General features: G+C 40.5%; 3 protein-coding genes across 4 annotated transcripts; 1 reads left to right on the top strand and 2 right to left on the bottom strand.

Annotated features, from left to right (window-relative positions):
* Nucleotides 1–885: 885 nt before the first annotated feature.
* Nucleotides 886–8,199, bottom strand: tbc1d10ab (TBC1 domain family, member 10Ab). Its single transcript, XM_046375594.1, has 9 exons — nt 7,477–8,199; nt 6,306–6,405; nt 6,003–6,110; nt 5,719–5,825; nt 5,495–5,609; nt 5,215–5,280; nt 4,489–4,678; nt 3,820–3,974; nt 886–3,608 (listed from the first exon to the last, which is right to left on the bottom strand). The coding sequence occupies exons 1-9, from the start codon at nt 7,656–7,658 to the stop codon at nt 3,201–3,203; spliced, it is 1,431 nt and encodes a 476-aa protein (XP_046231550.1). The 5' UTR covers nt 7,659–8,199; the 3' UTR covers nt 886–3,200.
* A 567-nt stretch (nt 8,200–8,766) lies between these two features.
* LOC124051666 (protein phosphatase PTC7 homolog) lies at nt 8,767–17,606 on the bottom strand. The gene is made up of 6 exons (XM_046375254.1): nt 17,055–17,606; nt 14,493–14,672; nt 13,283–13,481; nt 11,819–11,942; nt 11,571–11,700; nt 8,767–11,254 (listed from the first exon to the last, which is right to left on the bottom strand). Exons 1-6 carry the CDS (start codon nt 17,254–17,256, stop codon nt 11,196–11,198), a joined length of 894 nt encoding a protein of 297 aa, XP_046231210.1. The 5' UTR covers nt 17,257–17,606; the 3' UTR covers nt 8,767–11,195.
* Nucleotides 17,607–17,918: 312 nt separating this feature from the next.
* Nucleotides 17,919–22,483, top strand: LOC124051664 (prisilkin-39-like). 2 transcript variants are annotated; one of them, XM_046375251.1, is made up of 3 exons: nt 17,920–18,194; nt 18,653–19,107; nt 19,201–22,483. In XM_046375251.1, exons 1-3 carry the CDS (start codon nt 18,187–18,189, stop codon nt 20,094–20,096), a joined length of 1,359 nt encoding a protein of 452 aa, XP_046231207.1. In that variant the 5' UTR covers nt 17,920–18,186; the 3' UTR covers nt 20,097–22,483. The 2 variants fall into 2 exon arrangements, with proteins under 2 accessions (XP_046231206.1, XP_046231207.1); XM_046375250.1 differs by having other exon boundaries at nt 17,919–18,194; nt 18,653–22,483.
* Nucleotides 22,484–24,507: the final 2,024 nt, after the last annotated feature.

Here is a 24,507-nt window from a genome sequence, read left to right as displayed (position 1 = left end):
ACTGACAGGTGGGGGGTGGGGTGGAGTGAGTTAGGATTGAGGTGGAGTTGAGGGTGCCGTTACGTAGCGAAGGGGCGGACATGCTAGCATTGTTTACAAATAGCAAAAGGCACAAAAGAGATGATGAGGGGAGCCAGAAGGATAAAAATGCTTTAATGAAAGGCATCCTCAGACAAATGACACCCGAAATCCTTCACAGAAATAGAAATAGAAAAAAAGTCACAGCGAAGGCTATGAGGCAGACTCAAGAATGTCACATGAGGAAAATGAAAAACTCTCAATCATCTCATCTGATCATTGGGTGTGAGAAATTAAAATACAGTATTTCATCTGAGTGTATTGTCAAATGACAGAAGATGAGTGGGAGTATAGAGGAAGTAAGGATTGAAAGGGAGCCATCTTGAACTTCAGTAAATTAAATTGATGTTGGGGTTTCACTGGTTTGGTAAATTAAACAGTAGATGAGAGTATTCTTGTCTGTAATGTTCTTGGACTGCAGCTGAACCTTGTCGAGGAAGAAGAAGAGGAAGAAGAAGAAGAAGGCCTGTATACATGCAGAAGACTCTATTCAGATTCCAAAGGCGAAAGGCCGCTTTGGACGGTGCTGTGGGAATTCGCCCTATTTGAGATGCAAATTCCTCAAAGAGCTGAAAGAGCCGGAGAAACAGGTGTCCAAGGAAGTGCGCTGCTGCGTGGGTGAGTGAGGGCGGGTGTGAGGGCGCTGAATGATAACACAGGGAGTATTGAAATCCTTCTTGTTCGGTCCAGTCTGTGTGGCAGCTCTCCTCTGGTCTCCTTGTCTTTGTTTAGTATTTAATGTAAGCTGAAGAAAGGGGATTTGTTGTCAGCGTAGAAAGGTAAGATGTGACAGCTCTGCAAAAGCCATGAGGTTTCAGATTTTATTGATTTAAATTTACAATTTGATATAAAACAGCTTGTAGATAAGAGAGACTGATTTCAAATCAAATCGGCACACAGATCAAAAATAAAGTATACTGACGAAAACAGCAGAATGCAGATTTACAAGCCTTAGGCTTAATAAGTTTTCTCTTTAATCCTAATAATTGCAATAGTAACTAAAAAGGAACATCTCAGTATCTATATGGAGTGTACTTCATCTTTATAAAAGGATTTAATTTCAATATTCATACAAAAAATATAGTTTTTAGATGGCTAACCACATCCTGTGTCCTTTATCCTTCATATTCATTTGAACCTCTGGATGAATCTTTGTGGCACTGTCTACATGACAATATAAAAACTCCTCATAGAAACTCAACTAATGGACTGCATTGTGGTTAAATGTGATCTGACGAATGTTCTTGCCACAGAAGAAGTTTAAAATCAAAATAGCTTCACAGGACATGACAAACAGAGTTTCGAATAAAAAATAAACCTGTAGGCAAATATTTAAAAGTAAAATCTCCACAAGGTTTGAAACACACACCCACAACCATTTCCCATTAAAAAACCTTGACCACATCTGATGGACAGTTACACACTTAACTGCTGATGGAGGAATTTCCTGAACTTGAAGTGTTAAATGTTGAATTCATTAAGAGTTTTTCAAGCAATTTCTTCACTGAAACAACACAAATAAATGAGTATCAATACATATTTTTTGGTCACTGACAAAGATTTGTGGCTCCCTCAATGTTTTAATATCTAATGTTGCTCGGATTTTCTTTCCTGACATCTACCTAAAAAGCTTTTTTCTACAAGTGCAAAAAAAAAAAAAACATATTTCATATTTCAAGTAACAAAGAGAGCTAGTGTTTTAGTTCATTTTAACTAAATAATGGAAACTAATGCCATTAGAATAGAACTGCTGACTCGAATTTTGATTTTGGATTTTTTAAGCTTATTAAAAGCAGTTTTGCTACTAAGAACATCAACAAATCATTTCCTGATTTAGGATGTTAAAAAAAGTAACTTATTGAGCATTTGGGCCTTCATTTAGATTCTATGCCACAGAGAGAAAAAAAGCTTTTTCCTGTACAGCAAAATTAGATATCTCTAAAGGACCCACAAACTTTTAAGCACAATGTAAGAAAAACAAAAGCTTTGTATTCATGTTCTTCAAAATGGCATTTACCATTTCTCACTCACAACATAAATAGAATCATAATGCTCTCCCAAATTAACAACAGTCACATACTGCATCTCAATATGATTGAACAAACTGCTTACACAACATATATCTTAAAAATACACATTAATCGCATAAATCTTTGGCTTAGTGGCACAAAAGTTCCCTGCACACTTCCTCCTTCATTTTAGACTCAAACAGCATGTGACAGTTTTTACTGCTACTGATGGTCACTGCTGAGGCTGAGAGATTATCAGAATCAGGACGCCCCCAAGTGGCCGACAACAGCACAGACAAACTCATGGATGTAGCATTAACTGTCACAAGACTGTGCAAAACAAATGCAGACACACTGATAAAATGTGAGACTGCAAATTAGTGCGAATGACTGAGTCTAGCAAAGGAGTTCAACTAAGAATATCTACGCTGGCAACATAGTGACTAATGCTGACAAAGAGGAAGACTATGAAGGCAAAGTGCTCTAGATAAGACCTCATCAATTAAAATAAAATCAGACTTCATTTACAACTAATGGAAAGAATAAAAACGCTGCCTTAAAGAGGTTACCAGCAGCATCAGCAGCTGTTAACAGCGAGTGTGAGTGTATATCCCCGAATGTCCAGTCATATGAAGCTAACAGCTCTGATCTCCCGCAGGCTAAAACTTCACAGACATGTATGCAAAGGACACATAGTCACCATCTGTTGTTGCTTCCTGGAAATTATTATTGATGTGTTCCATTAAATTTACAAGAAATTACAATATTTTTATGCACAATTTCCATGACTTTGCAACTAAGGTACAAGTGCAGTAAACCCCTGTGTAAGTGACAATCATCTAAAAGTGTTTCATAAATGTGATTAATTTTACAAATGTTCAAATTTTACAAATGTTGTTTTTAAAAATATAACTTTTTCTGCAGTGTCAAGGTTGTAAAAAGGTCAATTTTACCAAAACCTGACAGTCACACTACTACAGATGCACTATGTCATGAAAACGTCTGTCATGTCACTGACAGCTATGACATGTGAGGCTGAAATCTGACGAATGTCACTGCTAACTTAGTTGTAATTTGGAATGCTTTGTGTGTAAACCGGTGACACTTACCCCATTACAGGTAAGTGTCATGCTCTGCACTGCTCAGACTCTCTTTGGACCCTTCTTCTCTGGTCATTTGCTTGAGAAGAGGGGAGGGTTCACTGTGAGGAAGGTAAGGATTAACGATTTCCTGGGGTGGTAGGTTTGTGTTCTTCTCCTTTTCCTGTTTAGTCTTTCTATTTTTCTTTATGTACTCTGCTCTCTCCCCATCTGTCTTGAATCCCTCAGGAGAATGCACGATGATGGTGGGCCTCTGTCTAAGGTCCTGTCGGCTGGGTGGATCGGCAGCAATGATGGCCTTGGCGCCGTGCATCCTGGGAGGGGACTTGCAGTGCAAATCTCCATGAGACTCCTTCCATCGCCGCAGCTGAGAGTGGTGCTCCTTCTCAATGTCCTTCTCAGACACCTGTAACTCAACAATCTGAAATACAAGGGGAGAATGCCCATTAAATCGATGACTGGGGTGCTTGGTTGAAGTAATCCAGCATGTTACAGGTAAGTCTTCTGTCGCTGTTACCACAACCACAGGAGGACAAAATCAAAGAGGAAGCCAGCTGAGCATGCAGTAAGTGCTGGGTCAGAACAATAAACTGGATAACACACATTACAACAATGACAAAGTATAATTGCACCTGTTGTGCCAGGAAGCCTTCTTGCATATACTGTGGCTGTATAGCTCGGAGCAGCTCCATTGTTTCATAGAGACCTTGACAGGACTTCAGTTTATCTTGGGATCCCAGCATGCACTTCAGGAGTACCAGGCCCACTCGGAAGATAATCTTCACGCCTGAGAACAGCATCACAACAGACATCATGCAGCTGGAGCAGCAGTCTTCATTTTTATTTTATTTTAATTTAACATTAATTGTGATGTTGCCACATGGATTGGGTTCAACATTGTTGCAGTGTGGTGATATATTTTATATATATTTTCTTATTTCTCAATTCAAACTAAAATAGTAGTTTACTTTGGGATAAGGAAGTATTCAATATTTGCTTTGTTATTTTAAAGGTGATCACACTTTAGTGTTTTACAAGTGAAATTAAACATGATGACAAAAAGCACATGACAGGGCCTGGAGGATGATTAAATATTGCTACTGTGTATTTAAGTATTGTTTTACTGGTTAAACACTGGAGGTGTAACAGACTAAAAATTCAAACAACAAAGACAGTAGGATTCTAAAGGACCGATGTATTCACATGTAACTGTGGGACGTGCACAACAATCCTTGATTCCACTTCAAACAAAGCTGCTTTCATTCTCCAAATAATAATAGTACATCAGTGCAGCATCTCACCCTCACAAAGAAACATGTCCCAGACACGCAGCACTGAGGCCCACGGCAGAGTCCGAGAGAAGGCACACATGAACCACTCGGTCATGTACAGGATGGGTTCCAGCTTGTGCTTCTTGAGGTGAGAGTGGGCCACAGGAGACACCCGCCGCAGCAGAGCGTACAGGATCTCCCCATCCAGCTGGATGGCCTCCTGCGGAGACAATGTGGAACAGCAGTCAGTGGGAAGGGAGAGACAGAGAGAAGGAGCAGACCTTTCCCGGCGCTTAATCTGATTGTCTGATTATCTCGTCCTTGTAGCTTGGTCACCACCTCATGCCAACAAGTTGTCAGCATATCAGCGCCAAGCAAGAGACACAGTGGCCTGAAAAATCTAACACCACCACTGCAGCCACATATCACGTGTACAGATTCTGTAAACTGAAGCTGACTTACGACTTTTGCTCGGCTAGATAAATCATGAGATGCTTTCAAGAACATAAATGCTGAAGTAAAAGGTAATTAAATATGGGCCAGTTTGGTTTCTTGAAAATGTAAATACATGTAAGGATTCAGGCCCATAATATGACAGAAATGCAGTTGTCAGAAACATAGTGTCATGGCTACAACATTCTGTGTATACCGGGTTCGGATGACTGACATGATGAACCCTGTTCGTTCTCTAGCTTTCATATGATATCAAAGTCTTCTTTACAAAATGATGTGACAGGTGTCTGCCTGGACCCTTACCAGCCCTGTACTGTAGTAGCCAGGAAGGTATTTCTCACATATCTGTACAAGAACCCAGAATGCATCCTAGGGCAAAGAAAGGAAACAAAGGAAGGCATTTCAGATGAAAAAAATCATTACCATTAATATTCAAGTGAAGCACTTTGACAGAGAAATTGTACTTTACACGGCAAATCTTTCACACTCATGCATCTGAGAAGTGAGTACACAGCATAAACTATAGATTATTTAGAGACAGAAAATTCTGTGGAAAAGTTGAATTGCTATTATGTGTGTTCACCTCTGCTGGCATGTGCATCAGGAGTACAGCAGCAATGGGAGCCTGAGCCTGACAATAGCCCTCTTCAGGACGATACAGAGTATAAGCCTTCAGCACGCTGAGCAGGTCCTGCTGCCTGAACATAGGAACGCAATATAAATTATATTCAGAAACTATATTCAGCCACATTAAAACACAATAACGGACACCGTGAAGGAGGTGTGCATTTAGAAGGCATGGCTTACCCATGACCTCCTCTTGCTGCAAACATTTCATGGAAGGGAAACTGTCGATGGAGGTCCCTCTCAATAATATCTATCCATTTAGGATCTCCTGGCTGGCTGTCCAGTTCCTACAAACATAACATCATGTTGTTAGCTTTTGCAAAATTACTGCTGACATTTTTTAGCCATTTCACACCTGCCAGTTCTTTTTTTAATATTATCAGTATTATACTGCCACTACAATATAATGCAGTTAATTCTGGAACTGGAAGCTTACAAGCAGGAATCACAAATATAAGACTGACCTTGAATTTGCCCAGGTTTTGCTCCCTTTTCACTTTGCCTCCAGTGAGGTAGAGCCAGGCCCGGCCACGCAGGGATGGAGGGATCCCCTTCTGACAGCGCTCTTTCACCTGTTATTCAACAAATTTAACATTCCAATGTTGTGTAACTGATCGTCAAAGATAACATTTCAAATACCTGAACCATGCATCACAGAGAAAGGATAACATATTTTTCTGCTCAAGTTCTGAAATGAAGTCATATTGTTTGGTCTATTCCAAAACTGCTGTGGCAACAACAAGATCCTTACAATTTAAAAAGCAGACCTTCTTGTGTTTTTTGGCCATCCATTTGTCCCAGCTGTTGAGCATCTCCAGCCATTTTGCCTCACGCTGCCTCAGCACCTCAGTTGGGATTTCTTCCGCACTGTGGAGATGGGAGACAATGTTACTGATAAAATTAAACAAGTTACTTTCATGCAAATTGACAATGGCTATACTGTACTGTCATTTCCCTGTACATTTTTCCTGTACTTATGACGGGGGAATCCTGTCATCAGAGGGGGCGGGACTGTGGCTCATCTCTTCCTTGTCCACACAGGAAACCTAACCTCAGACAAAACAGTGGAACACTTGCCAACAGCAGCAAAGAACAAGGAAAACAGGAAGCTGTGGGAGAACTTTCCCCTTGTTCAGTTCCCTACAACCTCCTACAAAAAACTTGCACAAGTATCTCACTTCAGCTCAGTCCTTACGAGGAGCAGAGCTGCAATGGTATCATACACACACACACTCTCCCCTCCTGGTCTCCCAAACACACCTAGTCAACATGCCTGGTCTTCTTAGCAAAAACAATTAAAGAGCTGATTGACAATAGCCAAAGTTCTTCTTCTGTCACTTTGTGCAATTTTCAACACAAGGTTAAACATCAGCTTATGTAAAAGCAAAAGGGATATAGAACGAAAACTGGGATATTACGCAGGTTCAAATGACAAAGACTATGTCTTTAGGCCACAACAGCAAAAGCTCAATCCCCCTCACACTTAGACCAAGAAACAGTCATAGCTTTAGGTCAGAAGACCCTCAGAGACGTGGAGATGATTTGATGGTTTAAAAGGTCAAATATAAGAATGGACAAGCTCACTGAGTACCTGTGGCCTGTGACAAAGCCAAGGGGTCACAAGTAGTCCTAACTTTGCTTTTAAGGATCAGAGGCCAAGAAGGCTGGGTGCTAGTGGTCCACGTCTATCCTTAGTTTTTCTTTGTCCACATTCAATTAACAGCACGAACACTGTCCTTTCTCATGAGTGAAATGACCACGGATTTGGGCAGCTGCCTGTCTTAAATATTTATATTATTATTATTTTTTATTTAATGTGGAAGGAAAAAGTCAACAGCTCTGGGGGAGCCTGCGGAAAATCCACTGAAGAGTAAATTCAGTCGCTGTTACCATCAACAGTACTTCAGGAAAGCTTAGCGCATTAGCAGTTTCACTTACAAATTTCCGACGGACTGCTGAGCTCCTCCGGTGAATCCGTACTTGTCGACCTGTTTCTCCCCGGGGACTGTACTGCCGTTTACCTCTGGGTCGGACCCATAGGAATTGCCTTTCCCATTTTCTGTCAGCTTCTCTGTACTGCCCCGCAAATCAAGTCCATTGCCCTGCTCAGTTTTTGCCATTTAATCAACATTTACCTTAGCAAAAAAAGCGCAGCTCTGTGGTCTGTTCACATAACATAACCTTACAACCAATATTGAAAGCTTAACTTCAACACTTTAAAACTCTCCATGAAGACGCCTACTGGTTAGCTAAGCAACTGTAACAGCTAGCTACGACTGCTAAGGAGATTGCTTCCTCTCAGCTAGCTCGGAAATGCTATAAAAACCCACTTGGCGTTAAATAACGGGTTTGTTTCATGATAAACCGATTTGGTCCATTAATCGATGATGGAGTCACACACAAAAAATGCACCGGTTGATCAAAGTATTAAAGACCAGACGCAGCGAACGTTATAAACGACAAACGCCAAGTTAGTACAGTAACTGCTTGCTAACTCCGAAGCTAACATGCTAGCATCACACAACTGTCAGCTGACACACACCTATTTTAGCCCGAATCCCCTGCTGTCAGCAAGAATGTAGGTTAGCTGTCGGCTACAAGGAAGAAAGGCTGCTGCAGATTAGTAAACAAAACATCCATGGCATCCCGTGACTCTCCACTGCCATCTACTGCTGAAAGTTAAATATTAACGTACAGTATTAAACACTAGCTTTTTGTGAACTAACTTAAGTTCTTTACCTTGAGTTTTTATTGGATTTTTATGCAAAGATAACATGCAGAAGTAATCTCTCTCTAGACAGTAACTGTGACTTTACATCATGCTACTACTACTTTCAGTCACAGCTGAACTTTAAGACGTGGAGAACAGGAAAGATGAAGTTACATGAAAAGGACATTTTATCACTTTGCAGCCTCCAGTGGTAGAACTGTTCAGATCCTTGACTTAGGTTTGGTAAAAGTAATAATAGCACAGTTTAAAAATAATGTTAGCCCTGCTTTCAGAATTTTACTTTTAACTCAGGAAGAATTTCTCAACTCAAAGGTACTTTAATGCATAATATTTTGCTGATGGCATTTTTAAAATGTTAAACCGTAAGGTAAATATAGTTGTCAAATAAATGTAATAAGAGTATCTACGTTACAGCTCTGAATCACTTTATAAGCTTGAATTTTCTAAGTCTGAATGTGTCTTTTGTGAACGGTGCATGAAGAAAACACTCAACCAAATTTAGTATAAATACTAGATTCTTTATTTAAATATTGTACATATTTTAAAACATATTTACATAAATTAGACCTGCATTGTTACACTGCAGACATAGCTGTATCTTTCATACACACAAACATTGCTTGCTGAAAAGAGGACAATCATACCATACAGACTGCAGAAGCACCTTTGAGAAACGGCTTTACGGGAGAGAAAGACGGGCACACTTCATTTACATCAAACATCGGGCAACTCGACCGAGACGAGACAAGCTTGCAATGACAGGAAAGGCCTCTTGATTACAGGTCTAGCTATTTGTTAAGGCTGAAACTGTGCTCACCGTCGTACTTCAAATTCACAGCACCATAACCTTTTCACCAACCTTGCTTCTGCATCCTGTCAAAGATAGGGCCATCTCCCAAGTTCAGAACCTTTATACACCATATACAGCCAATTCTAAGGACCAGAAGAGACTACAACTTTGTGAAATTAACTTTAAATAGTGCCAGTAGCTAAGACAGAAACCATGCAGACAGTAAGACAGATAGCATTTAAATAATTGTCATTTTATGTATATGGAAGAAACACCATGTTATCGTTACAGCAGGGCCTACAGAGCAGTACCCTAATCATGTGTTTATATATGGCTTTCCTTCTTTGGTTTCATAAACCTGTCTTATACAGTCATGTATAACTTAAACCAAGAATATGGTACAGCTTTTGTTCTTTAAAAAAACAAAAAAAACAGCTGTTGGCATAGAAAAAAAAAAATATCCCTCTGATCATTTCTAAGACTTCCTCACCACCACACAAGATGCAGAGCACAAGAATTTACAGTATTGCTGTATGGTGTCACAACAAAGCATTATTACATACACAAAGAAAATGTGTCTTTGGTGCCCCTGCTTTTAAACTGTAAAGACATTGTCCAAACAACTTGGGTGAGCTGATAGATAAAGGGGACAGACTATTATGAGCAGAACAGTATCAATGTCTTCGATTAATGTCATTTTTACACACTTTCACACTTACACACACACTCTCTTTACAATCATGGTGACCATAGTCATATAAATCGTGTCAAGTTAGACATCTGAATTAAAAATGAAAGCAGCAAACAAAAGTAAAGGGAAATAAGGAACTGAGAGATTAAAAAAATAGTCACACACACCTGATTCTTGTTAAGATCACTGAATCTCTGTCATCCATCACACATAAATCATGTCAGCTGACACTTCAATCTCTTGCTTTTAAAACTAAATAATGTTAAAAAAATACATCTTTTCCTTTTAATTTCATGCCTGACCTATCATTGCAATTTTAAGCATTCCCAGATGCTAGCTTTAGCTTTGTGAGATTACAAATACAGACATTAAATACATTACACACTTTTTAATAACTTCTCCCACGTATGCCACACAAACACACACACACACTAACATCCTTTCTACCACAACAGTTATCAATCTCAGCACATATCTTCTTGCTCGTTTCAGCCAGTGGAAGTGTGGGTTTGATAAAGATTACTTCAAGATTAACATCTACACAGGAAAATATACTTATGAATGCATGTGTACACCTTCCACAAGAGTAATGAAATAGGGGTTTACTTCAACAACCAAAGCAAAGACAACCAAAAGGCCAGAACTTAGTCCTGACAACACAGAAATATTTACAACTGATCAGGATGTGCGGATCCTCAGCCAAGTGACCAAGCCTGACCAACTTTCACATGTAAACTCTAACAAATCTCATGGTTTCTTTGATCTGAGTAATTTGTGACCTCTTCCATTGTTCACACTCCTAAATCCAATGACACTGAAACCCAACTCTCACTCTCGAACAAACCAGATCTCATTCTCTACACCCATCCACATCCAGCCTCAGTCCCTCAATATACTTTGTTCAAACACGTTTACAACAAGGAACAGATTAACTACTGAAACAACAGACGGCTGGATTCAATAGTCGGCTATATAACTACGTTCTGAAGAATCCCAAACCATGGCTTACTCCTCTTATAATATAGCTTTTTTATACATGAGGGCTACTAGGTTTTAAAACCCTCAGGCAAAGCAAACTGTCCTGGACTGTCTCTTAGTCACATCACCTAAAAAGTGTTGATGCCACACAATGAGACATGGTAGACTGAAATGCATCCCTCAGCCTGTCGTACTCATCTCCTCCTGCATCATGATCAACATGACATTGTTCTAGCTGCCTGCTTCCCCTCACCCGTTCAAGTACCAAAACCAAACAGAGGAAGAAAACAAAAACACAGGTGGACGTCAGCCCCGCAGCGAGGAGTGTGCGTCATGTCGGTGGGCTTCCCCTGTCAGTCCACAGGATGCGGTGCATTATTTTTTTTGGAGGGCTGCAGGTGGAAGACTCAGGCAGACGGCAAGGAAGGACCAGCCCCAGAGAAGCACGCATGCACTCTCACACACAGTCAGTCTGTATATTCAGCCACAATGGACAGCAGCACCGTGATATCATCTGGCTTCCCTCCTGCAGGATAAGACAAAGAGTGTGACAAATTGTGCTAAGACTGATCATCAGTTTTTCATTTCCATTTATCAATAAATACAAAAATTATGTGTCCTGTAATAAATGTAAAATATCCACTTCATTTCAGTCTTTAGGGGTTGCAGCTAAAATTGGCAAGTGATAACAACGGAAGGATAAAAGAAAGGATAAAACATTTCAAAGATTTCTGCTTCAGTAAAGAAAAAGGCCATTTTGGCTTAACATCTGAATTGCATGTACTGTTTAAAGCATGGTCCTTTTAAGGGACAACACAGCATATGAAGCACAGTATACTTACCTCTCACGTTCAGTCCATTGTCACAGGCAAACTGTGCAAAAGGGGACATATAGTTGGGGTCGTAGGCAAGGTCGTGAGCTTGCTTTGCAATGCTCTGTGCAGTCTGTAGGATGCTGTCATAGTTGGTAGCCTGAAATGAGCAAAAATAAAAGGTAATAAATGTGAAAGATGCATTTTTTTCCTGTGTTTATGTTTTATAATTAGATACAGTATGTATGAAAGAATAAGCTGCAATCCAGATATGACACCTTGATTTTCTTGAGCTCCTGAAGAATCATGTAGTCTGGCATGTTGTCAAAGAGGCCGTCGCTTGCCGTCAGGATGATGTCACCGAGCTGCACGTCAAAGGAGGAGCTGTCAGCAGCTTCGGGACTAGAGGAAATGGGGGTCATGGCAAAATCAGTCACAAGTGAAACACGAGCATGCAGCGCCTGAGCGGCTGTAAACAGTTTCCAATATGGAATTAGGCAGGTCAGAAGTCACTCTGCCAAATCTTCAGGGTGGATGGAGCGTGGGTGTTTAATCTGACAGCTAACTCGGGAGTAGTCTGTCCTGTGTGTCCTTGCCAGGTCCTGTTGCTTTCTGACACCAAACTCAAGTTTATTTTATGAGGGCCTTTAACCTTATGTTCAGGCTATATTTCTATGGGTTTTATTTTAAGGTGACACACAACAGATACATAAATGTACTTAAATGTTTAGTTGTTAAATGGTTCAATCTTAAACTTTACTTCACACCAGAAAAACAGGATTAAACCAATGGAAAAAGAATTCAAAATCTGGTCCTCGAGGCTGCTCCAAGTGGATTACAGAAGGTTTATCTGTCATTATTCAGGCTTCCATTGTCAGACTCAGAATGTCACACCTATCTGAGCAGCCTGGAAAGCCTATATGCATGCTTGTGCATTCTGTGTCTTGTACTTTAAATGTTACTTCATGAGGAAACATTTTGGAATCACATTCTAGATATTTTCTAGATTTTCTAAGAGACACAAGCTTCACTGGACTGGTTGGAGCCAGAGAATCACATTGCTTTGTGCAGGGAACAACACAGAGATAATGGTGTGTATAAATTACTCTTACAAACAAGTTCATGAGAAAACAGTATCAACCCTTAACCACTTATTCAAATTCAATCTGAATACAAAATTCCCAACGTTTTTCTGATTATGTATGTACATGTGCTGATGAGGGCTGATTTATTTGGGTTTTGTGATAATAATGATGACGATGGTGGTGTGTTCATATTTAAAATAGCTGAAATGTAAACCAGAACAATTAACTATAAACAGGATATGAGATGAGTTGATTTTCCATGCGGTTGGTGATATAAGGACAGAGTATTTAAGGTAGCCGTGTCAGGAATGTGATGCCAAAGCAGGTCTTGTTTATCCTGCAAACACTGTCTAAAAGTTCTACGTTTGCTGCCCACATGAGAGGAAAAGCAATGTTTTAACAAATCCAGTCTGATTATCTCAACATTTGTTGAGAAGGGAAAATGAAAGTGAACATGTTCTGCTTTTCATCACTTATTTTGCAAAATGGCATACACACCAACTGTGGCATGTGCAGGCTGAACCAGGGAAGTAGTTCAGCAACAAAGAACATTTTAACTTTTATCTTTCTCTGACTGACTTGTGTTTTCCTGTGTAGTGTGCTGCAATGCTAAAAAGCTAAAGAATATATATTCTTTAAATCGCCTGAGCTACTGACCTGTCACTGAGTACCACCCCTTCAGCTCCTGGAGGAGCGATAGACAGCTGGAAGGGCGTGTTAAAATAGTGCTGCTGTTCGTCTGAGCGATGAACTACCTCTCCTCCACGAACCACAAGGAAGCCCGAGTCACCGAGGTTACACGTGTGTAGCCGGTGACTCCGTCGATCCAGAACCACAATACAGGCTGTGCTGCTCCCTACAAAACACAGAAGACCAAAACAATACAGTTACGATTATGTACTGTATACACAGGGTAAAATTTAACAAGAGAACAGTAGGAAAGAAACCAATGTCACTTTGAGGAGACTACCACAGTGGAAAAATCAAGCACGTCTTTTCTAATTTGTGCTTCACTTTCTGGAGAGGTGAATTTCATGCCTACATGGTGGGTGTGTAGGTAAGATTATTATGCAATTCGCAAGTGACCTTGCACCAAAAAAAAGAGGAAAAAAAAAACAAGGGTCATGTGCCATGCTTGTCCCAGTGACTGCAGCTTTAGTTACAAACAGTTCAAGTAACCTTGAGCAGTAAGGTCAAGCACAGACCTTGTCACAGCTTCCCAAAATAAAAGTAGGCCATTTGACAAACATCGTGACAAGGGGGAGGAGATTAACATTCAGTGTCAGTGGTGGCTGTGGGTGAGACATATCAAGCCTCAGAAAAAAATGTGACCTTCACATGTTTGATATGTATGCTTCTAAAAACTATTCAACTCTCTTGCAGTGTGCAGTTGCACACGAATTCTTGACCTTTTAGAACTCTGGTGCGAGGCACAACATTCACACTGAAGGTTTAGCCCCACAGGGTCACAACTTCCATGTGTCGGCATAATGAAATACAGACTGGTTAAGTTATTTAGTTACCTCACATGTATTACATCACTCAGAAGAATGCAGACGTAAGCTTTTAATCAACGATGAGAAAGAGTTAACATAAAGCAATGCATGGGGAGAAGCTGAACGTTCTGTGACCATCTGTTGTTTTTATCAAAAGGATGCACCTTTCTGAAAGGTTACTAAAAGAAATGCGACCCGATAAATTTTAGCAATACGTTATGCATCTCGCTATGGTCTGACTCATCCTGCAGCTACGTTATTTTTTCTTAGAGTATGTCTGTTCAAATATGAAGCATGACTCACTCCACCACTGACTGTCTGTGTACTGCAATATATCATCTGTATGTCGTGCTGTCTCTGTGTATACCCACCTAGCAGCGGAACTTTATTCTGCAGAAGCTCATAATAGCCAGAGGTTAGGATACCCACTGGATTACTTGGAGTGAAGCGTCCCTCCTTCACCAGTCGCTCACAGGTTCTCATTAAGGTGGCTGAGAACTGAGACGGGTCGACACCATAATCACGCCAACCACCTACACCATCGGCCACACCTGACAGACAAAAGTGGAAGACATTTTTTGTTGGTTAGCTGTTGTTATGTTACTCACTCACACATTTGATCTGCTCCAATTCAGTGTGCCACCACACCAGGTACCTTGGAGTATAATCTGTCAGCTAGCATCAGCAACCATGTAACTGTCATCTGACAAAACAAATGACAATATTAATTTCAAAGGCAAAATCCAGGGTAGCTTTCCTTTATGACAAAAAAATTTGCCCACAGAGACAGTAATCTTCACAAAAATTGTTTTACATAGGCCTGAATGCCATTCATCAATTCTGTCTTACAATGTTCCTTGACTTGTGAATTCTGTATGGGCCATGGGGCTGTGGTGATGTAAATGCCACCCTCACTGCTGAAATTTAATGATGGATTGACATACCTGCTTGCTGCAATACTGCAGCTGTCAAATACTGTGTAGATTCTACCTTCTGCCGCACCACAGGTATGTGTCAGCTTGGTGTTGGTGCAGTCACACTGACATTGATTACTAACCAAATCCTTTCAGGTTTGTATTTTAGCGCCTGATTCCATACTGCGCTTCACCATTATTGGTGGCAGTAAGAGCAGAGTGACTCTAATCCCTGTCTGAACTGTAAATGTAAACTGTAAACTGTATATAGCTGTATATTGTACTCTGTTTACTTGTAAGTTAATTTATTAACTCTACAGTTTTTGTAACTGTTTTTGCACACTTTTTTGCACTCTATTCTGTTCTTGTGCACTGCCACGACAAGTGCATTTCCCCACTGTGGGATCAATAAAGTTTATCTTATCTTAAGACTATTGTATTAACTGTGGTATTAACAAAGTGGTATTCACAATTTCACCTCAAGTACCTTATAAACGCTCACCACTGGTGGAGTGTTTCCCCAGTTGAAGATTCCCCATTGAATTATTTATCACTACTGTTTCTGGCACCTCTTGAAAGCAATGCAATTATCTGTTTCATTGTGTTAGGTTTCATTTACAGCAACCCAACTGGTCCAAGAGAACACAAATGTCAGCTGTTGTAATGAATAATACTTAAAAGCTTTTAAACTTAATGAATATCTGCTGTGATATCAAGTTATATGACCATGTAGCAGGTAACAAGAGTAAACAGTTGGCAAATTAAAATGTAATGCTGCATGATCCAACACCCAAAACTAAATCAAATACGTTTGTTGACTTTTTATATATATATTTTTGGCAAAAACCGACGCTGTAGAACAATGTGAACATTACGCTATGTTTTAACATTTCTCTAAAAAGCACTTTTAGAGAATTTCACACATTTATATCCACGTACAACACTCTGTCAATGTTTAGTAAACACTGGAGTACGTGTTTCCTCTAACTCACAGTTCACTCATTTAACACGCCCTATTTCAAAACAGAAAGAACACGATGTAACTAAAACATTAATAATGACAACAAGTATAACTTCCATGCTGCAGCTTCAATTTCAATTTCTCTTTGTACCGGCGCTGGAAGTTCCCTCAAAAACGAAATTCAAAGGACTCCTATGCTGAAATCTTCTTGCAAAATTTGAAGAAGTGTTTTGATAACCACCTCCAGTCCCATTCACTGCACGTGCACTACCGAGTTTCGTGCCACGCCACTGATGTAACACGTGAAGCCCTGAGGATATTGTGTTCAACTCAGCTGGTTATTTTTCACTTCATATCCCCACCCTAATCATTAAAACTGCACAGTACTTGAAAACTGTTAAACGCACCGTACATGTGTAGACCAAACCACGTGGTTTCTCCAGTGTTTGGCTTTATTCACCGTCCTGTTAGCAGGACAGTGAGGACAAAGCAAGTACATTCCGCTAAGCTAGCAGGCTACTGACGCTATTGACAATATGGCCGCTTCCATGCTCAACCATTCTGACCTTTGCAAGACATTGTAATATTAACTCTCAAACGTTGTCCTATGGGCTTTTTCGGTGCTGTATACCTTTAATGAAGCTAATGTATATCTTCTAATTTTGTGTGTTTAATATCTTGCATGATCGACGTGTAAATATTCAGTTGGACCTCATGTAGGTGAAAGGTTATTCGGTGTTTCACCTCAAAACTACCCACTAACAGCACATAATTGCAGTTTACGGGTAAAATTACACGTCCTGCAGCTGCACCGCATGCAGTGGTCATTTATTAGCATTTTTCCGGATTTAAGTAAACCAAAAACAGCTGACGTTAACGTAAATATTGCATGGGGAGGAAAGTTGTGGCTCTGTTTTTGAAGGGGTGGGGGCGGTTGTGTTTTCGTCCGAGGGGTCGGTGCACGTGCAGACTAGCTAACTGAAGGTCACCCGAGCACGGAGGGTGTCTAAATTGTGCCTGTAAGCCAGTTACAATCATTCCTATGCAGGAGAGCTTACCCAATACATCAGCAGTCCTGTGCCGCGCAATGAAGCAGGCATCATCTCCGTAGCACATCCCTTTCTTAAGGATCCCCTTGCGAAAATCTTTACCGAAGCCATAACTTGCGCTTATTAGACTGTAGTCCCGACTGTCCGTCTGAGAGAGTCCACCCAGGACAGCCCTGGCTACCAGTCTGCCATACGACAGTACGGATAACATCCCCTTGCAAGCAGCAACTCTGTCTTGTGTTGAGCACCCACACGCCGTCCCCCTATCTCTCTACCCGGCCCAACCGCCTGTCTGTTAGGCTTCCGCTTCGGATCAAGGTCCGGTCGTATTTTATCCGTCCATTCGATCCCGACAGGCCGGTTTCCGAGAAATATTAACGTGGCCCCAGCAGCTGCTAACTCTCATAAAACTGCACCGTCCGTCCGTACTGATTACAGTGCAGTTTATGTCTCAGGTGTGCATTTCATGACCGCAGCTCCTTCTCTGGATTCTCTTCTCGACATGTTTCCACTGTGTACCGGACAGAAAGCTGCGAGTACATACGGGTGTTTGACCGTTTACAATCTTGACGTCATGGCCAACCCATATCATCCTATGACAGAACAGCCCGCATGAGGTGCGTTTGTTCTAAGTAACTGGATGTAACTTAACGGTCGTCGTCTAAACCATCGTTAGCCCTATTTAGCTTGCCATTACTGTTATCCATTTCATTAATAATAAACTTATTTTCCAATTTTACAAGGGCCTTAGAAAGCTCAGTTCCACTGAAACTCACAGAATAAGCTATTTTCATCTCCCTGCTATATTTAAAATATAGCTCGAGCTAGGTCAAGCTAACTAGCTCTAGTTGTTATCCATAAATAAGTGGTGTAACAAGTCATAAAGTATATGCCTCTTGAAACAGTCCTGCAAATATAACATTTTAATTGCACGGGTGTTTTTTGGCTTCACGATTATCACATGGAAGTCAGCAAAGCGTTCCCGTCTCTGCCCTCCCTTCCTCTACTTGCTGTACATCAAAACGAGCGCACCCCATCTAGACGAAACCACCCTGATCTGGCGAGCCCGTAACGAAGCTGTGAGTGAGAGAGGACAACAACGCAGTATCATCAAATTACCATCGAAGACTGTTTAAGCCTCATGTCACGGTAAGGAATAATTCAGTTATTCTTAATGGACTTAATGTAGATGTTGTGGTTTCTGTTTGTTGCGTCGACGAGAGAACAAAGCCGCACATTATATAATATGAATTGGCTTTAGTCATCATGTTTAACTCAGCGAATGGGATGGATGTTGATAATGCTGCAATGATAACCACTCACTGTTTCAAGAATAAAAACACGTCTTTCATCGTTCACTCATAGTGGTTTATGGACTATCGATTTATTTATTTTTTTTTTTCAAAATTATCCTAATGATGAAAATTTTCCATTCGAAGTTTTTTTTAAAACGATCACGTAAAGGTATTATCTGCTATATAGCGTCTAGAAGAATATAAATATAAATAAATACACCACACTAAACTATACTATACTATACTATACTATACTAAGCTGTATTGTTTTATAATGATTATTTTTTAATGATTTTTACCTTTTCTCTTCAGGGCCATGATGGGGAGGTTGTGTGAGATGGCTCTTATATCCCTTCTTATTGTGTTTCTCCTGAGCACTGACTCGACATGGGCTAAAAAGGGTACTGGGAAGAAAACCTCATCCTTCAGCAACAAGGGGAGCACAAATTCCAAACCATCCAGCTCTAAGCCACAGAGTCCTAATCGCAACACCAATCCATATCCATCTGGGGGAAGTTACCCGTATCCAGGAACTGGCAACTCTAATCCAGGAGGATATCCCAGACAAAACCCAGGAGGTTATCCCAACCAGAATCCTGGTAGAGCCAGTCCTGGAGGTTATCCCAACCAGAATCCTGCAGGTGGCTATCCAGCCGCTGGGGGGTATCCTAACCAGAACCCTGCAGGTGGCTATCCAGCCGCTGGGGGGTATCCTAACCAAAACCCAGGGAGAGGGAATTATCCAAATCAGTATCCACCTGCTGGAGGCTACCCAGCAGCAGGTGGCCATCCAAACCAATATCCAGGCAGAGCTGGTACCAACCAAGGAGGATATCCTAATCAGTACCCTGGTGCAGGAGGCTACCCAGCTGGAGGAGGTCATCCACAGCAGTATCCAGCTGCTGGGGGTTACCCAGCAGGTGGCTATCCTAATCAAAGGTCCCCTTACCAGTACCCAGCAGCAGGTGGTTACCCAGTCAGAGGTGGAAGCACAGGACAAGGTTGGGGTCAGCCTGGTGCATACCCAGGGGGTTACCCTGGTGGAGCAGTTGGAGGTTACCCTAACTGGAACCCAAATAATAAGATCCTCAGTCCTGGCTATGGTGGAGGAGGCTATGGGTATGGTGGTTATGGTCATGGGATGGGAGGGTCTGCTTTTTCTCGATCTGTGCAGAGTATGGGATACAAACCCAAGTCTTCAGGTTTTGCCAAGAAAGCCATGGTCGCAGCAGGCGTTGGTGCTGTGGCTGGCATGGCCGTTGGCTATGGACTGGGGCGCTTTCCTCGACCACATTTCAGTTTTCGCAGCCCTCAAGAAGAGTACTACTACAACAACTACATGTACCATCGTTATGGCACCCAGTCCACAGATAATAAAGACTTTGGCCGTGATTATGTCTACCAGCCCCCACCACGGGCAGAGTCTTTTGAGAACTTCATGGGTCGCTGTATGAATAGCACTAACCTTCTGAAAGATCAGGGCAGCAGCTCTACCACTCCTAAAAGTCAGGATGGAGGTGATGAGGAAGATGACACTGTCAGCATTGAGGAGATTGGATACCCAGCCCTAATTGAGCAACTGAAGACCCGACGCTGTGTTGAGAAGTACATGGAATACTCTGAGCGTTTTCTGCAGGAAAGAAAAGCTGAGCAACAGTGGCAGCCTCGTAGTCGCAGCAGCCCCCTGAGTTTCGGGATGATTCAGCTTATCACCTCCTTTGTCATTCTACTGTCCAGCATGCTCCTTCTCCAGTAAGAAAAAAATAACCTAAATAGATTTCTACTTTCTTTATTATATCTGCAGTTCCACATTCTGCTAATGTATTACTATAGTACAGATGACAGCTGTATACTTGCAAGCGCTTTGGGTCATATTAAGTTTATCATTTAGCGCTGAAGAAAACTTGCAAGAGGTAACAAAATGTTATAGTAACAAATGCATCAAAATTTCAATAGGCCACACTCATTTCAAAAATTTAAAGTTAGATCAGTTTTGTGTGGTACAAGCTGCACTAAGTTGTTCTGTTAAACTTTTTTTGAGAACTATGATTTTGCACTTTTCTACTCCACATTATTAAATGCACTGAATGCATAGAAAGAGATTTGGGTTACTTATGTTTTGTTTTTGTGACAGTTTATTATGACAATAGCTCTGCTACTGTGTAAAATAGGAATGTGACTATAACAGTTTAAAATATGTACAAGAAACTAACATCACCACATAATTCATTCATCCTTATCATCTGTACTGAATTCAGCAGACTTGTTTTTCAAGTGGTTAAGTGAGCTTAATCAAAGGGAAATTTTATTTTAACCACCCCACCTTTTAACCCCAAGGAGATTTTTCAGATGCAGATGAGCTGATCACTTCTAGATACTATATGGCAGTGAAAACAAAATGAGAGATAATCCTCTCCATTCCAAAAATGATAAATGAAGTAAAGGATTAGACAATGTTGGGATAATGGAAGTACACAACTCAACATATTATATAACAAATGTCTAGTCAGTTTTAGACATTTTAATCTGAACATGCTACGTATTATATCTCTAAGTCAAACTTGTGACCTTCTAATTTGTGAACATCAATTAATCATATTGGGTAATGCTGGAGGTCCTTTGGACAGATGCTTTAATATCCCACAGTGAACAACACTTGTATGACAAAATAAGTACAGAATATTCCTACTCCTTCTCAGGTACATGATACTAACACATGTTTTGCTGTTCAACTGCCTGTACAATCCTAGGTTGCATGCAGTAGCCTTTGACAGTAAGGTTACATTAGTAAATGGTGTCATTAGTGATGCAGTCGTGTCCCTGCTTCGTCTGCAGCTGTTAAAAACAATAAGTGCATCTGTTGACAGTAGCGCCTGGTGCTTTTAGTCTGTGTACTGCTAGCTTGGTGAAGGCTGGGGTTTTCAGGGGTCCGCAATAATTCAATATTTTAATCCTAAATTCCAGTTCCAAATCTGCCTCACTTCTATTCCTCAAACGTACTGATCACACACAGTCTCTCAGTGTCATATCTGTTATTATTCACACGAGATTAACTCTCTCTCTTAAAATTGTCTGGAAGCTAAACACTGCTGTTGAGGTTAGATTTGTTCCCAAACCTTGTGCCAAACTTGTGGATTCTTGTTAATTATTTGGATTATTCAAATTTCCATTAACAGTCTAACCCCTCAGACTTTCCAGAGTGATTTGCCAGGCTTGAGCTGGTCAGTACATCTCAGCGTCTTTCCCTCATAACCTGAAGCTTCCCAGAGCACAGTGAAATAGTCACAAGTCATGTGTTGGTGGGTCTGTAAATATCTCTGTTCGGTTTTCCTGAATTCTAGCCTCTCTGGTTGTCACGGTGTATGTTTCTCCAGGAATGAAAATTTTGTTCTCCTCTACCTGTCAGCTTATGGGGTTGTTTATAGTGAAGTGTATGTGTGTATTATTTCTTTGTGTTTGTGATTCTACTTTTACTATTTCCTGCATGTTTTCTTTTATCTGGCTGTTTCAATTCCTTTGTTTTTTGTTTTGTAATTCTGCACCTTGTAACTGAGTTTTGAAATATGCTACATGAATGAAGTTTGCAGGCTTTCAGCGATGCCATTATTAAGGGTTTTTCAGTCAAGTAAATGATCAGTTTGAAGAAACACTGTTATCGCTCATTACTGTCTGTGTATTCTAACTTGTATACTCCGCAAAGTGTGTTGTTGGTAAGTTAAAAGACACGATATTTATTAAGCGATGACAAAATGTCAGGTGTAGTAGTCGCAGAGCATTTTGTACAGTGTTTCAGGATGTGACCTTAAAGTGATGAGCCTGTACTTTGTTCTTATCCAGCTGGTTTTCACATTTCTCTTTTATTCAGTTAATCTGCCATTTAATTCATTTTCATACTCCACCCAGTTTTTCCTATTCATTTCTGTCAGTTCTGGCATACACTGTAGGCTGTAGAAATATCTTTAAAGTGCACTTATGTCCCTTCAGGATTGATATTCTGTAACCGTGTCATTGAGCTCATATTGGGAATATATCTGTGAAAATCTTCTGGTTTGGACCTGCTATTGTAAACACTTTGGATTAATTTCAGATGACTAATATGGATTGTCTTGGATGTTTATGTGTTGAATAAAATAAGTAACAAAATAACAGTTTCTCTGGCTAAATGACACAATTTCACCAACATTGTCCATTGTTCTTATTCACAATGGCTTTTAAACTTATTAAATATTGAAATAATAAAAGTAAAGTATGAAATAAACCAGTATTTGTAGTTCATCTCTCAGCCACCATCTGATGGCAAGTCTTTGCTAATCTTCTGTCATGGACCACAAATTAGGATATTTTTTTTTTTCATCTTTAGATTTAGGCAAACCTAACAGCAATGGATTGTGTAGTTTGATACATTTTGCTGTCCCAGTCCACAAAGATGCAGTGATCACACAATGTATGAAAAAGGTGAATTCATTTGAAATTAATAGATTTAAGTCATTTTTTCAAGCAACATTTTGACCAGCACTTCCCTTTAATGGTTCCAGTTTCTCATGGAGAATTGGCTGCTTTTATTGTCTTACATGATATTGAAACAAATATTTTGGAGAATATTTTTTTAAAAGACAATCCAAAAAATCATCAGCAGTTTAACTGGCAATAAAATGAATCATGTAGAGCACACGTTTATATTCCCCTCATATATTCCCTCACATTGATATCAAGTTCCTAATTTATTGTGTTTTTGTAGGCCTAAAAGTAATTTAAGTGTATCGATCAGAAGTAATCCTGGAATGAGCTCATAAAATAGCCACCATGTGTCCATTTTTATTGTATAGTGTATTCACCACTTAGTTTGTTAAAGCTCCCTGATGTCCCAGAAATAAAATACCAAGGATATGACCATTTGAAAGATAAAACTTGGACAAACATATTCACCACACTTAAACAATAAAGCCCATGAGGGATAAGTTGTTCACAAACACTTTTATTTCATTTGATTTGATGACTGATATCTTTCCCACGTGATTATCAAATGTCTCTTATCCAGGCTGCTATAAGGAAAGACACCACATGTCCAAGTGTGAGAAAGGCGTTAGTCATGGGAGCAGGGGCAGCCGCGTTAACAAAGGCTCTCCAGAGAGACTGGTTGTGAAATGCTTGGCGTTCGTTGTAGTAAAGCCTCTGATCTTGCGCAGAGGAGGGTGTCTTGTGGCCATGATGACCCCCGGATCCATGCTTTGGCCTGCCGAGGAACCCTAATCCGTACCCGGTGCCCGTGCCCCCCAGCACCCCGGCTGCTGCGGCTCCAGCCCACTTCAGGCCCTGCTTGGAGAGGCCTCTGCCCTGGGAGGGAGGCGCTTTGCCATCATCACCTTTTCCTCGACCCTTGAAACCTCCACGCTTACTGTATGCATATTGCACACCTGGGCACAGAGCCGCCATAAGCAACAGCCAAATCCACAGGGAGAGAAGTTTCTGCTGGCCAGTCATTACTGCAAATCTGCACCATGTAAAAACAGGAGTTACCTATGATATGATAATGTGAAAAATGATGTTGCTCCGTCTTTTTTATTTTTGCTGGGAAGGGTTCATTTGTAAAAACTGATCTCCATTTTTATTTCCCTGAATTATATTTTTTAATCATGCACTGCACTCCAGCTTGTATCAACCAAAATGCCGTTCGTTTATAATTTTTAAGAATGGCTTTTATCTGTTTTTTTGCAAACAAACTCTATTTTCAGAGACCAAGAGAGAGGAGTCTGCAAAGTCTGTTGGCTGTCGTTCAAACTGGAATTAAAGCTTTTGATTATGCTCGCCGAACATCCAGAGTCACATGCTCACCAGCGTTAACACAACAGACATCCAGAACTATCCACATGCTCTGTCAACACTGGGATTAGCTGGATATTATGTGTGTGATGCATATTTCTCCCTTTCATGATGCATTTGTTTTTCTCACCTGTGATAAACAGCATATATCATACCATAGATTTCCAAAGTTTGTTACAAAACATTAATTATCAAAAGGTGTAGGTATGCAACTGCAGCACTACAATGCATCGTGAAAAATGTGGTGATACCATCCACTACCATCCATTACTCAATGAATGAAATAAACATGTAAAGAATATTAGTTATTATTAATATTTTTTACCTTTCTGGTCAGCCACACTTGA

Source organism: Scatophagus argus, chromosome 20, assembly GCF_020382885.2.
Source record: "Scatophagus argus isolate fScaArg1 chromosome 20, fScaArg1.pri, whole genome shotgun sequence".
Taxonomy (NCBI): domain Eukaryota; kingdom Metazoa; phylum Chordata; class Actinopteri; family Scatophagidae; genus Scatophagus; species Scatophagus argus.
Note: the sequence above shows the minus strand (reverse complement) of the source record. Positions and strands in the feature narration are given on the sequence as shown.

Coding starts and splice junctions, on each gene's coding strand:
- tbc1d10ab (XM_046375594.1), bottom strand. CDS start 7,658: ATGGCAAAAACTGAGCAGGGCAATGGACTTGATTTGCGGGGCAGTACA. Junction 5,610..5,718: donor GCAGCAAGAGGAGGTCATGG/GTAAGCCATGCC, acceptor TCCTATGTTCAG/GCAGCAGGACCTGCTCAGCG. Junction 3,975..4,488: donor GGACATGTTTCTTTGTGAGG/GTGAGATGCTGC, acceptor TGCTGTTCTCAG/GCGTGAAGATTATCTTCCGA.
- LOC124051666 (XM_046375254.1), bottom strand. CDS start 17,256: ATGTTATCCGTACTGTCGTATGGCAGACTGGTAGCCAGGGCTGTCCTG. Junction 14,673..17,054: donor CAGGACTGCTGATGTATTGG/GTAAGCTCTCCT, acceptor TTTGTCTGTCAG/GTGTGGCCGATGGTGTAGGT. Junction 11,255..11,570: donor CAATGGACTGAACGTGAGAG/GTAAGTATACTG, acceptor CTTATCCTGCAG/GAGGGAAGCCAGATGATATC.